The following is a 17,266-nucleotide window of genomic DNA, read 5'->3' as shown; positions in this document are numbered from 1 at the left end:
CGATTCAGCCATGAGATGTTTCAGCCATGAGGGTTCTACCGTTGTGAATGGATGAATGCCATCATTGTGGGCAGAGGTTCGTTATAAAAGGGGCAATCCCACCCCCTCTCGCCCCCCTGCCTTCCTCTCTGTGTTCATGCAGCAAGAAGGCCCTTGCCAGACACCGGCATCTTGTTCTTGGACTTCCCAGCCTCCAGAACTGTGAGCCAACACATTTCTGGTCATTATAAATCATCCGGTCTCTGGGATTCTGTTACAACAGCATAAACAACCAAGGCCAGAGGCCTGCGGGGGCCTTCCTGGCTCTGAACCCCCCCAGCACATGAGCTGTCTGCCCCTTCCTGTTGAATTCTCCCCTTGGCCTCTTGCCTCAGACCCCATCCGCTGTGTATCCTCCCTTGCTTGTCTTCTTACTGTCCACTTTCCCTGAAACACAGGCACTGTAAGGGCCAGGGCCTGCTACCTCAGTGCCATGCAGGCGGTGATGCTCAGAGGGTATGTGTGGAAGGAAGGGGCAGGTGCATACCAGGGGTGCAGAGGCTCCCACATCCTGGAGACTGGGAGAGTCTCCCAGGGGAGGGGCCGGAGTGGGGAAGACACAGACCCTTCCTCCCTCAGAGGGCTCCAGGTGTGAGCCCGACAGGCCCTCTCCTCCACACACACACAGCATGCACACACACATGCACGTGCACAAACACACAGGACCCTCTCTGCTGGTCCACAGATAACAGCTTCCCTGAAGCTGCCAGGTGTGGCTCCAGGGACCTGGGAGGATGCTGTCAGTTGGGGAGGACCCGATGAGCACCCCCACCAGGGCTCCAGCTGAAGGCTTTGAACCCAGCCCATGGCGTCCACATCCCAGGACTGAAAACCTCCTCCCTGCCCCTGGCACTGGCCCTGGGGCAGGAAACTTCCTCAGGCCTCCCCATTGCCAGCTGAGGAGGGTGCAGGTTGTATCTGGGGCTGCTCTGGGGTGGTGGTCCAGGGGTAGGGGCTGGATGGGGGCCCCCATTCACTTGGAATGCACCCTCCCACCACCTCTCCCCCAGCCAGACATGAACATGTTTTACTCCAATGCTCAAAACCTGTTCTTTTGAAGAAAATCAACAGACAACGATGAAGCAGCAAAAGGGGTCCCCCACCTTCTGAGTCCATACTCACTTCCCATGGCTGCACCAGCCCCTCCAGCTGCCCTGCCAAGCCCGCCCGCCAGGAGGGTCCCACAGCACAGCCCACACCAGCACGAGGGCCTCAAGCCCAGGGCTTCAGCAGCTGCTGGGTCCCTTGGGCACCAGGCAGTGGGCACTGCTTGTTGGAAACCCAGGATGAAAAGACTCAGTAGCAGAAGAAAAAGTGGAATCCAGGCTGATGGGACTGTAAGGAAGCACCCTGGGAGGTGGGGTGAGCACAGCGGCATGGGGCATGGCTGTCATGAAATAAGCACGTGGGTCTCATTCACCCAGCCCCCATCACTGCAGGCGTGGCGAGCACAGAGCACGCAGAGGGTCCCGAAAGCCTCCAAAACCTTTAATAACGAGGCGTGGATGCTCTCCACGTGGAAAAGTATTTGTCTACCCCACAGGGCCAAGCTTGAGTGCTAGGCAGTGGAAGGGGTTCTCGGCGGATGCCCCTGGCCACCCGACCAGCCAGCCCAGGGCCTGTCTGCAGGGTCGCCCTTACCGCAGCTCTGGGGGGTCCAGGGCGCCACAGAGTCTGCCCCTCCAGCCGACGGCATCTCCTCCAGTCGCAGGGAGTCCCAGATAGGGTGGAGCATGGCTGGGCCCGCGTGTGAGCTGGAAGATACAGGCACACGCATGGCAGGGCCAGGGCCGTGGAGGAGACAGGAGGCAGGGAGATCTGGGGGACAGCCCTCATTGAGCAGGAAGCTGGGCTCCCGTGGCCTGGAGCAGCTCTCAGACTCCCAACAGTGTGCCCAGGATGGGACCCGAGGGCCAAAAGCTTGGCAGGGGAAGAGCCTGAGGCCTGGGACCCAGGAGGCAGGAGTGAGTGGGAGGCAGGGGTAAGCGGGAGGCAGGGGTGAGCAGGAGGCAGGGGTGAGCGGGAGGCAGGGGTGAGCGGGAGGCAGGGGTGAGCGGGAGGCAGGGGTGAGCGGGTGGGGCCTGAGCATGTGTCCCAGCGTGGTGGCGTGGGCCAAGGCGAGGCTACCAGCCCACATCTGGGAAGCGCCAGCTCCAAGCCTGGCTGCTCTGGGCTCTGCACTCGGACCCCAGGGAGAGCAGGGGTGTGCACAGTCAGCTTCCATGGCCACCATCGGTCCCCAGGGCCAAGATCAGAGTCTCACCAGCCAGCGTGGTCATCGGGACCACCTCTGCCATCTACTAAGGGCACTGCCCATTAGGCCCAGAGCAGAACAGGGTCACACATCAGCTGTGACCTTCACCCCTCTGCTCAAAGCTGGCACTGGAGACTTCAGGGCAACCGCAACCTATCTGGGGAGCTCCCAGGCTGTGACCATGGAGGCAGGCATGGCTGGACCCACACACCTGCCCCCACTTAGGCTGGCCAGCACGCAAGGCTGACAGAGCCAGGAGCCAGGTGTGGCTGCTGGCCTTTCCCCTGGAGGTGGCTGAGTGGTGAGGGAGAGCTGCCAGGCACGGGCAGGCAGCGCTACTGGGATGAGGGGTCTTTGGGGTGCACAGAGAGATGGATTTGTGGGTGGGGCATGTGCTGAGCCTGCATCCTGGGCGTGTGCTGAGCCTGCATCCATGAGCACAGCTCGCCTCACTTCGCATTTCTCATCAGGACCCCCATCTGTGCTTCCTGGTACACAGTGACCCAGAATCCACTGGAGTGGCTGAAGATGCTGCCCACACCTGTGGCCCGGGGTTGTTGGGCGGTGGGTAGACACACCCTCCCTCAGCAGCCTGCAGGGCCCACAGGTGTTTGTCGCACACCCCAACTCAGAAATCAGTCTGAGGCCAGGAGCAGTGGCTCACACCTGTAATCCCAGCACTTTGGGAGGCTGAGGTGGGCGGATCACGAGGTCAGGAGTTCAAGACCAGTCTGGCCAATATGGTGAAACCCTGTCTCTACTAAAAATACAAAAATTAGTTGGGCGTGGTGGCGGGTGCCTGTAATCCCAGTTGCTGGGGAGGCTGAGGCAGGAGAATCGCTTGAACCTGGGAGGCAGAGGTTGCAGTGAGCTGAGATCAAGCCATTACACTCCAGCCTGGGCAACAGAGCAAGACTCTACCTCAAAACACAAACAAAAACAAAGAAGTCAGTCTGAGTGGCAGCCGGGATCTGTGGCACCCGAGAGGCTCGGCGTGGGAAACGCAGGAGGCGGCCACAGGTGGATCCAGCAGAGGCTGCGTGCGCTGGCCCTGAAGCTCCCGCCCCTCAAGTGGTGAGTGGCAACAGCTGTTTCAGAGGACACAGGCCAGGCCCCTTTCCTGGCTGCTGGAGCAGGGGCGGAAGCCTTGGGAGGGCCCAGCAAGCCTCTGAGCCTCTCCCTAATCCCTGCTCTCCACAAACCCGGGTCCCTCCGGGCCACGGTTCATGAATATGATTCTGCCTCCTGCTGTCTCTCCGCTGCCTCGGCAGGGCTGTGGAGGTGGAGGGCACAGCCCAGTGCCCGGCCCTGGTGGGAACGTCTGGGTGCCATCGCCACAGGGAGCCTGGGCCGCGCCTCTGCCCGTCTGGCTGGACCCAGGCTAGGCCAGGAATGCGGAGACCTCAGCCTGGGTCTGGCCCTGGGGGCCGATCTAGCTGGTCCCCGGGGAGCTGGGGGCACTGAAATTAACCTTTCCAAAATTCTCACCACCCCCACCCCCTACCGCTTCTCAAGGGCTGGGCAGAAGTTGTCTGGGGCAACGCAGGGACAGAGGCGAGGTCTGGCCCGATGCTGCCCTCTTCTGGTCACAATGACTCAGTTCCACGGGCTGGACTGGGCCTGGGCAGCAGGTGGGGTCGGGAGTGAGATGGGGCACAACCCAAAGGCCCTGGCGCAGGCACCAAGCCCACCATCCCCTGAGGTCAAGGAGTGAGGCTCCAGGAGAGGAAGCTGGTGGGGTTTCCTAGGAAGGATAGGCAGGGGAGACTTCGGGCCAGGAAATGTCCCAGCAGCAGGGAGGGGAGAGGAGGGGAAAGGAGGGAAGGTTGGGCTTGGGGAGGGGGCACCCCCTTCCCCCACATGTGGACTCTGAGCAACAGCCCCTCTGCTGTGGTGCCCACTGCCACCCTAGTGCTACACGTGGCGTCTGCCCTCACGGCCTCGGCCACCCAGAAGACAGCTTGGTGGAGGTGGGTGGCATGACCCAGGCCCTGGCGTCTGGGGAGCCAACGTCTAGGTGTCCCTGGTGGACCTGGCCACGCGTTAAGGATGCGCAGAGGCCTTCCCAAGAGACGGCCGCCGACCTGGCCTCCTGCCTGCTCTGCCCATGGTGCTGAGTTTTCGAGCCTGGGTTCCAGGGCTGCCTGGGAAGTGGCTCAGATCAGGCCGGGGTCCCTCACCCGGGTGCTTCCGTCAAGGACAGAGGGGTGAGAGTGGCCGTGAGTGGCCCAAGAAGGCCTGGCAGCATGTAGTGTGCAGGGAGCCGTAGCAACCAGGAGGGCACTGCTGGCCAGGAGGCCCTGGACAGGGATCCCGGCCCACCCTAGCAAGAGCGAGAGGCCGGCTGGGCAGGTGGTGGGCTCGGAGGAAGATTTTTGGTGGGGGGCAGGTGTGGAGGGGAGTTTTTCAGGAGAGGAGATCCAAACGTGTTCACCAGTCCCCAGGAGGGACTCGAGGCCACAGCTGCTACTGAGGCTTAGGTGCTCAGAAGGGAGCCGCCGCCACATGCACTGCAACCTCGGTCACGAGTGCTAACTCAGTTTCCATCTGCACACGCCCCATGGACCGAACCTGCTGGGCTCCACTTCCGCCTGGGGCTCACTGGGGCTGCAGGCGCTGGGGTAGGACAGATGCTCCCCCGGGAGGAGGGAGTTGGGATGGAGAGGGACCTGGGGTCACAGGGCAGGTGGGCTTACCTCCCCGCAGAGGGGCTGAGGGCCTGGAAGGGGGCCACACCTCTCTGCAGCCTTTTGTCCAGTTTCACATCCACGTGTCCCTCCTCTGGGAAACCTTGGAGAAGAGAGCACCTGGCTTCACTCCCTGGTCAACGGGCGCACAGGATGGGGGACCCAAGCCATCACAGCAGGAGAGCCTGAGCCACACCTGACAGGGGTGGGGGTGTGGGAGCTTCCCTGGCCCTCAGGCCCCTCTGCTGGAGGAAGGGCAGGGAGTCAGCAGGGAAGGAACCACAGGAGAAGCCTCACTCTTCCTCTGGCCAGAGGACAAGACTGGAGCAACAGCTGTTGCGGGTACCACACGCCACACAGGAGAGCTCACACACTCCACACGCCATGCGGGAGAGCCCACGTACACCATGCTGCTCAGACCCCCCGGACAACCCCTGGCTGTTGTCCTCCTAGCCCCCTTTCCAGGAAGGAAGCCAAGGCTCAGAAAGAAAATGGGGTCCCCATTCCTCCCAGCCCACAGGACCCCCCGGCCACTCGGCGGTCACCGTGGCCCAGGTGCCGGCCTACCTCGGGGCTTGCTTTCGTGGGGGGACCTCGGGCTCACACTCTGCTGTTGCTCCCAGCTGGGGCCCCACGGCAGCGTCTCGTCATCCAGGAAGTAGGTGGCAGGGAGAAGGGGCTGGGGCTGCACGCTCGCCCATTCCCCAGGTGCCCCTCTGCCCCCGTTGGCCCCCAAGGCTCCAGGGCAGGCTGGGGCGGTGAGCGTGGGGGCGGCAGGCAGGGTGTGGGGACGTAAGCGCAGCAGGCCCGCAGCTAGGTCCCCGACAGTGTCCGGTGCCTCGGCATCCTGTAGCTTGGCAGTGAGGCTATCGACCCGTTGCTTGAGGACTTTAGCCGTGGTCTCTAGCGCCTGCAGCCGCGCCTGCTTATGCTGGAGGTGCAGGGGGCTGGAAGTGCCCAGGTGCTCGGCCTCCTTCGGGTCCAGGTAGACGCACAGCCCCCGGGGTAGGTAGTGGGTGGTCGGGTCCTGGGGCTCCAGGGATCCCAGAGAGGGTGAGGCTGACAGCAGCACGGGGGCATCCCGTTCATCTTGGGGGCCCCCCATCCCTGGGGTCTCTAGGGTCTCAGCACGGTTCCAGGCTCTGTTCAAACACAGGCAGAAGCTGCAGGGAGAGAGACATGGGCAGATCAGCCCAGGCTCAGTCGCCCCAGCAGGGCATGGAAAGCAGGCGTGTTTTGTGGGGGTGAGCATCACAGCAGCGTCTGTGACCGACCGAGTGTCTATCCGCAGGGACCGGGGAAGTGGTGACGGTATCCACACAACAGACCACACAGCTGCCGCAAAGAACAGGGCCAGGCGTGAGCGAGGGGACAGAGGAATTGGATCCCTGGCACTGCCGGTGGGGGTGTAAAACGGTGCTGCCGCGGCAAGAGGCAGTTGGGTCAAACATAGAACAAGCACGGGTCTAGCAAGTCTGCCTCTGGGCATGCACCCAGAAGAGCTGAAGTCAGAGTCTCAAAGACGTCACCCCTGTTCACAGCAGCCTTATTCACAACAGCCAAAAAGTGGAAGCCACTTTTGTCCATCGAGGGACAAACGGAGAAGCAAAATGAGATCCACCGACACGGTGGAATAGTATTCAGCCTTGAAAAGGAAGCATGTTCTGACGCAGGCTACAACATCACCCTTGGTAGAATAAGTCAGGCACAAAATGAAACTGGCCCGATGGTCCCCTGGAACTCACCTTCATGGTTTCTTTTGAATGAACATAGAAATGAGCCCGGCCGGTCTTCACACGTGAGAAAGTTTCACGTGTCTTATCTGAGTTCCTTTCTCAGGAAACCGACCACCAGCCCTCCCAGACACAATCAAGGAGTTGAAACGCACCAGGTCACTGCATCTGGACAATGAGATGCCAGACTCCTTGTTCATCACGCTTGCTTCCTCACCCTTCCCTAGTTCCCGTTTCCTGCACGGAGCTGCACTCCTTCCCTGATACGCAAGACCCCAGCTTTAGTCAGTCAGGCAGGGAGCTGGATTTGAGACTGAGCCCCCATCTCCTCGGCAGCGGCACCCAATTAAAGCCTCTTCCCTGGCAATGCACGTTGTCTCCGCGATTGGCCTTCTGTGTGGCCAGCAGCAGGACTGAGACCAAACCCCTGCTGTTTCAGTAACACAAAAGACAAACACAGTGTGTTCCCGCTCACATGAGGGCCCTGGGACAGGCAGATCCATAAAGACAGGAAGTCGAATGGTGGTTGCAGAGGGCTGGGGAGGAGATGGAAAGTTAGTGTTTTATGGGGACAGAGTGTCAGTTTGGGAAGATGAAGAGTTCTGGAGAAAATAGAGATGGGGTCTCACAATGTTGTCCAGGCTGGTCTCAAACTCCTGGCCTCAAGCAATCCTCCCACCTCAGCCTCCTAAAGTGCTTGGATTATAGGCATGAGCCACCGTGCCTGGCTACAATTTTTTAGGTGGGGAAAAGGACAAGGACATGATGAAGTGAGATGAGACCCTGCAGCCGCCCAAGATGATAAGGACCAAGCTCGGCAGCATCCTGTTGAGCAAACGGAGCCCGACGGTGGCCAGTGGGGGAGGGGCTGCCCTTAGGGAGGGGGTGGCACTGCGGGGCCAGCATGGGACGCTTACTTAGTGGCTCACTCAGGACCTGTGTCCTTGTCTCTCTGGACATCGACAGACACAGCCCCTGGGCTGCCCTGTGACCCAGACTCCAGGGAAGTAATCCCCAAATAAGCACCTTCAAGACAAAATGGAGTCAAAAGGAGCCAGAGGGAGGGGTCAGGTCCTGCAGAGAGGGGTGGGAGCTGAGCTCCCAGGGCCAACTGGAAGCCTCCAACACCAGCTGCCAAAAATATGCCAGGGGCAGCCCTGAGGGAGTCCAGGGTGGGACTCTCCTGGTGGGTGGGAGCCCCCTCCCCGGCCTCTGAGCCAGCATCCCCCTGCCCGCCGGAACCAAGGGCATGCAGGAGGCCTGGCTGAGAGTTCCTCACAGGTGCCTAGCATGAAGCCAGGCCAGAGAGTGTTTGCCACTGGCCTGAAGCTGGGACCTTCCACAGCCCTCCCTGGGCGAGAGCCAGGCTGGAAACTAGTGAGACCCAGGCTCAACTCCCCCAAGCAAAGTGGGGGGAGGTCTTCAGACCCCATGTGTGTGACTCACGATGCCCTCGGCAGAGGGGCCTCCAGAAATTCAAATACACGGTAGTCAAAGCAAAACAGAAACACAGAAAATAACCGAAAAGTAAGTGCTGCGAGGAAGAGGAGAGATGGGGACTCTCGCACCGGCAGGGGGATGGGAACCAGGGCGGCTGCTGTGGGGAACGGGGTGCAAGTGCCCAAGAAAGCTGCACACAGAGGTGCACGTGCCCATGCAGTTCACTCCCAGGCGGGTACCCAAGAGAAACAGTGCAAGGGCCGAAGCAGCCTGTGCAACCCACTCACAGCCACCGCAGGTGGGGCCCAGGCATCTGTCAGCCACGAGGCTGTGAAGAAAAGGTCGCCTGCCCACAGCCGGCATTATTCAGCCACAGACTCAGTGAAGTTCTGATTCAAGCTGCAACACTGATAAGCCTGGAAAACGTTATCCTCGGTGAGAGAATCCAGACCCATACCCCATAATCCCATTTAGATAAAATATCAAGAATAAGCAAATCCGAGCGGGGCGCAGTGGCTCACGCCTGTAATCCCAGCACTTTGGGAGGCCGAGGCGGGTGGATCACTTGAGGTTGGGAGTTCTAGACCAGCCTGGTCAACATGGTGAAACCCCCGTCTCTACTGAAAATACAAAAAATTAGCCGGGCGTGGTGGTGGGTGCCTGTAGTCCCAGCTACTTGGGAGGCTGAGGCAGGAGAATCACTTGAACCTGGGAGGTGGAGGTTCCAGTGAGCCGAGATGGTGCCACTGCACTCCAGCCTGGGCGACAGAGCGAGACTCCATCTTAAAAAAAAAAAAAAAAAAAGAAGAGGCAAATCCGTTGAGGCAGAAAGCAGACCCATAGCTCTCCCCAGGGCTGGGGGAGGGGCTGCCTCCTGAGGGTGGGGCTCATGGGGAGTTGGAATGTTCTGGAACTCAGTGGAAGTGCTGGTTGCACAGCACACCGTGAAGGTGCTCAATGCCACAGAACGTGCCCTTTAACATGATGGATTTAAGTTAGATGCAACTCTTGCCTCCATGAGAACAAGCACAGTGGTGACCGCCCGCTCCATGCAGCCAGGTGGTACTGCAGGCGGGTGGGACAGAGCCTGCCCCACCTGAGGAGCCTCTCAGTCATGAGGCGATATCACGAGGTCCCCAGAACGCACCCAGAACTGTCCTCGGCCCCAGCCCACCCACGGCCCCGCCCAGCACATGCAGCCCCTGCACTTTCACACCCACCTGCCTGGGGCTTCCTGGCCCCCCAGCACCACGCCAGAGGTCACTTTGCTCCACTCCAGCACTGGGGACTCCAGGCTCCCTGAGGCTTCCAGGCCCTAAAGCAGAGGGCAATGCCATCAGAGGCCCCCTGCTTGGGAAGCCCACATGCCCCGTTCTCTCAGCCTCAGAGCTAGGCCCTGACCTCCCCCAGGGGTCTCAGGCTGCTTTCCCAGAGCCGTGCAGGAATCGGGGGACCCACTTCAGGGGCTGTGAGAGCCAAGGGAGTCTCTCCGGATCCCCGTTGTACCCAGGGGCAAAGGCGCCCAAGTCTGACCCTGCACCTCACCAGGGCCTCCCCCAGGGAGGCATCCACAGAAGCCCTGGCTTTCTGCAGGCAGTGGCAGCGACACCGTGCAGTCCCCAGCCCCCAGCTGCAGCCCTCAGCCCCCAGCCACAGCCCTCACCCGGCCACTCCCTGGAGGGCACCAGGGGGCTGGAGGCAGCACCTGAGCGCCTAAGCCTCGGGTCCATGGCTGAGTCCCCCCAACCCACCCCCGGCACGTACCGCGGACTGCGCAGAACTGGGGACAAAGGTCACGATGCCAGGGGTGGTCCGGGAGACCACGGGGACCGCCCTGCCAAGGACGGCCTCCCTCTGCTGCCGGTAGACCTCCTGCAGCCTCCGGCTCCTCAGCTCCTGTGTGCGCAGGGCCGAGGCCTTCTCCTCCAGGGCCTGCTGCCGCCGGGCCTGCGCCTTCTGGCACATAAACTCCCGCAAGGACTCGGAGCTGTGTGAGGGTCCCAGGAGACCCCGGGGCCTGGGGCAGGGCCGTAGCACGTCCTTCTCCTTCCCAGGTGGGTTCTGAGGGAAGCTCCCAGTGGGCCTTGGCAGGGCATGCTTGGCACCCGAGGCAGGGGAGCCGATGCCTCTGCCCTTGCCCTGGGGGCCGGCCCTCTGCACGCTGGAGCTGCTCCAGGGCCGCTGTGCTGGAGGACTGGGCCTTTCCAGAGGATTCCACAGTCTGGGGCCAAGGGCCTCCCAGTCTTCACAGGCAGTCCAGGCCCTCTGCGGACAGGGCTGCGTGGCTGCAGCACTCCAGGGCTGCTGGGTTCGGAAGGGGTTCCGCTTTTCAGGGGGGCTCCCAGGCCTCTGGGAGGAGGGGCCCTGTCTTTGGGCCCCCGAGGCCCTCTGCGAACTGTAGGCCTGCCCAGCCAACGTACTCCAGGGCCGCCGGGAGAAGTGGCCCAACCTCTCATGGGGACTCTCCGGCCTCTGGAAGGAGCGGTCCTGTCCTTGGGTCTCCCAGGCCCTCTGCGGACAGGACTCCCGTCCAATGGAGGAGCTCCAGGGCTCCCAGGTGTGGAAACTCCTAGCCCTCTCTGAAGAGGAATGCTTCCCCTCTGTCACAGCCCAGGGACTCTTAGAGAAGGATATCTGGGCATTGGGGTCCCTGCAGGTGCCCTTCCTTGCCACGTCCTGCAGCCTCCGCTTTGATGGCCTCAGCTCTTGCCCTCCCTTGCGAGTCTGGGCCAGTTCTAGACCAGCCTGGATTTGCTGGCGCAGGTCTCGTAGGATGGCCATGGCCGTCTGGATGGTCGCCGGCTGGTCGAAGGAAGCCAGGCTGGGTGTGTTCCCAGACACCTGCTGGTCACTGTGGGCGGAGGTGGCACCGGGAGACTGGGCACAAACCGGCGAGCACTCAGCAGCTGTGACTTTCTCGCTGTCTCCTGCGAAGACAGGAGCATCAGGGGTGAGGAGAGGAGCGGAGGGGAGCGCAAAGCCAGCTCCTCCACCCAGGCTGGAGGCAAAGAGCGTGGGGGCGGCTAGGAGGCCCTTGGGCCCCTGCTGGGCAGAAGCCCTCTGAGGGTGGGCACCACGCCTGTGTGATGAGCCGCTGCTCTGCACACGGTAGCCAAGCACAGGTGGAGGGTGCCAGTGTCTGGGGAGCCCCTGCCAGCTCCCGTCCTGCCTTCCTGCCAGGAGAGCACCTCAGCAGCGTGCCTGCCCTGGGAACTGCTGATGGAGCCTCGCAGGGACAGAAACCCTTTTGTTAGGCTTTGAAAACACTTATTGCCCGAAGTCCCCAGTTGAATGCGTGGCAGGTTTGGAGGGTGTTTGCGGGCTTCTGTGAGAGGCTCCCACACCTCCTCCTTCCAGGCACCCTGGAGCCTGGGTGTCTCCTCCTCCGCGCCCGCCCCCAGGTGCCACAGCAGAGCAGGACAGAGCTCATGGCAAAGGCACAGGTACCTAAGGCCACGGTGAGAGCCGGGTCTCTCGAGGGATCCTTGCTATGGAGGCTGCGGAGGACGGGAGGGGGCCCAAGCAGCGACCTCACCAAAGCTTGTCCCTTTCTCCAGGCGTAAACACCAACCAGCTCCGAATCTTAAACAGAGAAAACACACACACAGCCGGGCGCCCCATGTCCCTCTGGGCACTGGCCCGGACGGGGAGGTTGGTGGCTCTGCACAGCCCCAAGAGGCCACTTCAACACTCCCAGAGGGCACGGGGGGCACATCCCTCACATCCAGGCCCCTGTTGGGCACAGCGGGACCCTCAGCCTGCACGGGGCAAGGCTGAGTCTCAGGGCAGCCACAGGCAGGTGGCTTCCCTGACCCTCAGAGTCTTCAGGAAAGCGTGGACAACGGGACCTGCCCCACAGCTCTGCCAGTGAAGCTCTCAGCACAGGCCGGACACACAGCCCATGCGAAGGAAACACTGAGCAGCACAGCAGCAGGAGTGACCATCGCGAGCCAGCAGCCCCACCCTCGGCTCCCCGCTGCACATCAGGCTCCGCACGGACACGGGAGGTCCTGCCACCGCCAGCCACGGGCGCCGAGCCACAGGAGATTAACCTGCTTTTAAGCCAGCAGAGTCAGCAGTCACACAGGTGGGCAGCGGTGAAGGCTCCCAGACTGGCAGGACAGGGAGTCCCAAGCATCGCGGCAACAAACGGCCCCACGTTCCCAGTAGAAACGAGCCTTCGCTCACAAACGGCGTCACACAGTGAGCAGCATTCGTCAGGGTGGTACTTCATAGCCCAGCTCACGGCCACCGATGCCAACATCAGCGCTGCCAGCCCCGTGCGCCCAGCCACGAGGGCCCTGGCAAAGGCCGGAAGCAGGACCAGCCCTGGGCTCACACACTCACGCTCAGACGCTCTCACACATGTGCCCCCCACACACGTGCTCACACACATGCTCACAACTCCCACACGGGCTCACAGGCTCACACACGCACTCCAGTGCTGACAGGCACGCGCACACTCACCCTCATGCTCATAGTCACAGCCTACACACGTGCTGTCACACACGCTCATTCACATGGTCACACATTCACACAGGCACACACACTCGCACACACTCTGACATGTGTTCACACACGGTCTCCTCTCACACACATTCACACAGACACACATGCTCTCACACACACACACCACACATGCTCTCACACACACCACACATGCTCTCACACTTTCACGCTCAGTCACCTATGCTCTCTGACTCACGCTCACACACAACCACACACACTCTCACACACTCATATACACGCCTTCCCGTGCTCTCGCTCACGCATTCACTCTCACACACACTGCTTATTCCACCTGGCTCTGCAGGGCCAACACCACACGTGCTATGAGTCCCTGGCTCCTACGCCCCTTCCTTAGGCCCAGCCCAGGGCAGTTCCACCCCATGGCCTGGGGTTAAGACCACAGTGGAATCTCAGCCAGGGCTCGCCCTGGCCCCCACGAAGGGGGATTTTTTTGCCAAATGAGGGTGCCTTGGGCAGGGACCATCCAGAGAGCTAAGCACCCAGGGGCAGGCTCCTGGACTGAATCAGGGACTTCCCTAGCACCCCCCAGACATGGCACCTTCCTCACACTGCCCTGACCCCTGGCCATCAGCCACAGGCCTGAAGCTACCTCTCCAGGAAGGGGAATGGGCTACGCAGTCACGCCCACCAGGCCATGTCCTCCCAAAGCCACATCCCCAAGGACAGGTTTCCCACAGCCACGCCCTCTCCAGGACAGGACCCCAAGCCATGCCCCATGCCCACTTTAGGACAGGACCCCTTAAGGCCATACCCTGTCTAGGACAGGACCCCAAGATAGAGGAAGGTTTAGGGTGTGGTCTCAGGAGTCCCAGACCTGGGTTTAAGTCTGGCTCTGCCACTCATCAGCCATGGGCCTCAGGCAGGTGATTCACTTATCCGTGCCTCAGTTTCCCCATCTGTAAAATGGGGTGCGTATCTCACAGCACCTCCCATAGGGCCACAAGAATGAAAAGGTAGTCACGATCATTGCAGGAGTTAGGCCCGGAAGCAGGTCAGGATTCCGCTGGCTCAGGGTGGTGTCAAAGGCCGGAGCTGAGGCCAGCATGACCCAATTGGCCACAGCTGGGTTTCGGGGCGGACCCAGCATGGAAAGGAGCCCCAGTGGGGTTTCTCCATCCTAGTCCCTACAGCTGCTTTCCCTCGCTGGGGTGCTGGGCCAGGGGCCCACTTGGGGAGGGGCTGCCTGCCTGCCCGCCCAGCCCCTCCATCGCTGGCCACTCACTTCCCCGTCAGCCCGCCAGAGGGTCCCGCTCGATAAATGGGTCCTGATGGGCACATTTTTTCTTCCACTGAGCAGTTTAATGGCAATTAATTTTTTTACGAGAGGATTTTTAATCTGTGGAAATGGATGAAGTCCCCAAGTGCCCTGTCAAAGTTCCGGGGCTGACCGAATCTATGATAAAAAATGCAAAGTGAGGTGATATAATCTGAAATTAAATATCGGGCTTCATTTTCCTTTGGCCCGGATGGATGAATATTTTATAACTATTGTGATTTAATTTTTTGTTAACTACAGCAAATTTCTAATTCATCCAATTCCCAAGTCCTGTGGCTCTGACCTCTGAACTGAAACTCATCTCTCCTTAGCCCAGCTGTGACTTCGTCACTGACAGAAACTAATGGTCAACACTGTCAGGGTGACACGGTGCTTACGATGATGAATGCGGCCGGTGGCATGCCCTCTGACCCGGTGTCAGGCAGAAAGCAGGTCATTTTTCAACTGAGCCATTAAAATAAAACAAACCAAAGACCTGGGGGAGGAAGGGGGTGATCATGCAGAAAATTGTTATATTGTACGCATGTTTCCACAGGCTTCCGGAACCTTCTTGGTGCCCGGCTCCCTCGATCGCCTTCCCCTCCTGCTCAGCCTCTGGCCCCGCTGAATGCACATGGTGGCCCCGCGGCCCCGCTGAGCTCCCACCTAACCCTTGTATCCTCTCTGGGTGTGGGCACAGAGACGTTTACTCTCGGCTGGAAGCTGCCGCTCTGCCTAAGAGCAGAGGGGCCGGTGACTGATGACATGGGGCAGACGCTCAGGCACCCGGGCACGGTCAGAGTGCACGCCACACAGTGCCCCTCCCCACGGCCCCAGGGCTGTAACTGCACACAGTGTGGAGAAACTGAGGCATGGAGCATCACGGGAGAGGCCGGCAAGCTGGCACTGCTAAAACTTAGAGTGAGGGTCCCACAGAGCCAATCTCAGCCCAGTGGGTGGCGTTCACTCCACCTGGGGGCTGTTGCTGGTATCTCCAAAACCCCGTGGTTTGGGGGCCCCAGGATCCACACCTGGAGGGTGGCCTTGACCAGCTGCCCAGGCGTGGCCCCAGGTGCACACGGCTAGGCTCTCAGGTTAGGAGCATCGGCCTCGGGCTGGATGGGTGGGAGGCTCTGCCTCTGCCTGTGTAGCCCCGGGCAGGCTGTGGACTCTCTGTGAACCTTGGTTGCCTCATCTACAAAATGGGAGCAAGACTGCTGACCTTGGCGGGGAACCAGGAGGCTGCAGTGGGCCCACATAGGGTGGGTGCTGGCCACACCACTCCCCTGACCGTGAAGACACCCCAGAGGGAAACCTCGGAGGGACTCTGCCTGCCACCCACCCACTCAAGGGCAGGGGCCGCTCTCAGGTTCACCCTTCCATCTCTGAAACCCATGTCCAGGCTGGGCCGCTGGGTCTCTGACACCTCTGCCCGGTCCTCAGCAGGGGAGATGCCTGGATCAGAAATTCCTCTGTGACCACTGGGATCCACCCACAGGAGTACCTGACTGGACTCTCCAGGAAACACGCATGACATTAATCGTAACGCAAGCGCACGCCTGACCCACACCCCCATGTGCCTGTGCGGAGTCCCCAAGCTACTGGAGGGAGTGGGGTCTGCAGAAGACCCTTTCCTACCCCCAAGTGTGCAGGTGGAAGGAGATGTCCTGGGCTTACTCATTAAATGTGACCGCTTGACAAAGCAAGCACGGCTCCCTTGGCCAAGAGTGCCCTGAGCTGCCCACCACACATGCACCCATGCCAGTATCTGTTACTGCTCTGGAGAGCTGTGGGCTGCAGGTGGCGTGAGCTGCGGGTGGCGTAGGCTGCGGGCGCCATGAGTTGCAGGTGCCGTGGGCTGTGGGTGCTGTGAGCTGCGGGTGCCATGGGGTGTGGGTGCCTTGAGCTACGGGTGCCATGAGCTGCAGGTGGTATGAGCTGTGGGTACCATGAGCTGCCAGTGCATGCTACAGTGTGGTTGAACGGCTCTGTTTCCTTAGACTCGCCCAGTCTCCCAGTGTTGAGAGGACAGTAGTGCCTAGTGTTTTGTGGACTTCTGCTTTGTCTCAAGGGACATGCCCCTGCCCAGACAGGAACCACGTGCTGCTCCAGTGGTGGCCGAGGTCACCAGTTGCCTGGGACACCAGCCCTGACGCTCCAGCCGGGCCTGCCGATCCCAGGTGCCCTGCAGAACCCTGTGCACATGGCAGTCCGGCCGGCCAGCCCCAGCTCCAGAAATGAAAGCCATCTGCCTACCTAGTGTGCGCCAGGATCATATACACCTAGTGTGCCAGGGCCCCAAAATAGCAAACCTTACCTTCATCTTTGTCTTTGGCTGGTCTTCTAGGGGAGGGTGACTTTGGAGTCTTCTCTCTTTTGCAAGAACTGCTCTTGGTTCTTTTGGGTTTTTCCCTTAGAACTTCAGTGAGGAAGAGAAAGGAAGGAAGGGAGGGAGGGTGAGCAGTAAAATGACACACAGGCCCCGCCACATGGCTGCCCTGGGGTCCTGTGCAAAAACAGTTCCTAGAGTCATAAACATTGTCGGTCCTGGTCCCTGGTTGGTGAGAGCCAGGGTGGGCGGCTAACGCTGGGGACGTGGCACAGTCTGACTGTCACGTCCCCTGCAGTGCTCCGCCTGGGGACTGCCGCTGGGGACTCCCCCCTGGAGAGCCGGGCATACCTATTCAAATTCCGTCCCGAGTGTCTGGCAGCCTCCCCTCCGGGCCCAGAGGTCCTGAGGACAGGAACCAGTTTCTCATCTCTGAATCCAGCACCCAGCTGGGGGCCCGGGCCATGGGCACTCAGGACTGTTTGCTGAGTGAATGAATGACTGGACCGGCCAGGACCCAAGTGAATGCACAGAGTGGCAGCAGCGGACTGAACACCTCTGGGACCAGGGCCAGGAAGAGCAAGGGCAAGACTTGGAGAGGCCTTGGCATGGCAGGGTGGACCCCTCTGCTGATGGGGAGGAGATGCAGAACCCCAGGGGGTGGAGTTTGCTCAAAGTCCTGCAGCGAGTGCAGCGGCCACAGAGAGGGCCTGGCTCCGGAAGCTGGCTGGTCATCTTTCCCTGCCTCCCAGCTTTAGTCTCCGCACAGCTGGGGTGGGGGCGCATCTGGGACGTCACCATGCGAGAGCCTGCTGTGTCTGACGGGTGTCCCACGGGTGGGGACCCATAGAAGAGGACCCTGGCCCAAAGGCGTCTGAACCTCCAAACGCCACTGGGTCCAGGCTGGGCCTGTCCCTTGGTTTTACAGGCTCCAATTCTGCTGGCAGGAGGAGCCTCAAGAGGCAGGTCCTCTGCAAGGGACACAGACTGTGATCCCAT

At 60.9% G+C, this 17,266-nt stretch overlaps 1 protein-coding gene across 1 annotated transcript in view; it reads right to left on the bottom strand.

Annotated features, from left to right (window-relative positions):
- Positions 1-1,506: 1,506 nt before the first annotated feature.
- LOC108542842 (coiled-coil domain-containing protein 187) overlaps positions 1,507-17,266 on the bottom strand; it is a 20,478-nt gene continuing 4,718 nt past the window's right edge. The window contains exons 3-9 of the mRNA XM_017893000.1: positions 16,256-16,357; positions 11,601-11,735; positions 9,918-11,080; positions 9,374-9,468; positions 5,548-6,143; positions 4,990-5,083; positions 1,507-1,793 (exon numbers count right to left, since the gene is read on the bottom strand). Coding sequence (XP_017748489.1) covers positions 1,598-1,793; positions 4,990-5,083; positions 5,548-6,143; positions 9,374-9,468; positions 9,918-11,080; positions 11,601-11,735; positions 16,256-16,357 — 2,381 coding nt within the window. The 3' untranslated portion in view covers positions 1,507-1,597. The remainder of the gene's footprint in view (positions 1,794-4,989; positions 5,084-5,547; positions 6,144-9,373; positions 9,469-9,917; positions 11,081-11,600; positions 11,736-16,255; positions 16,358-17,266) is intronic.

The sequence above is a fragment of the Rhinopithecus bieti genome, unplaced genomic scaffold, assembly GCF_001698545.2.
Source record: "Rhinopithecus bieti isolate Rb0 unplaced genomic scaffold, ASM169854v2 scaffold_23276, whole genome shotgun sequence".
Classification (NCBI taxonomy): domain Eukaryota; kingdom Metazoa; phylum Chordata; class Mammalia; order Primates; family Cercopithecidae; genus Rhinopithecus; species Rhinopithecus bieti.
The sequence above is the reverse complement of the archived record's forward strand: the minus strand, read 5'-3'. Positions and strand labels throughout refer to the sequence as shown.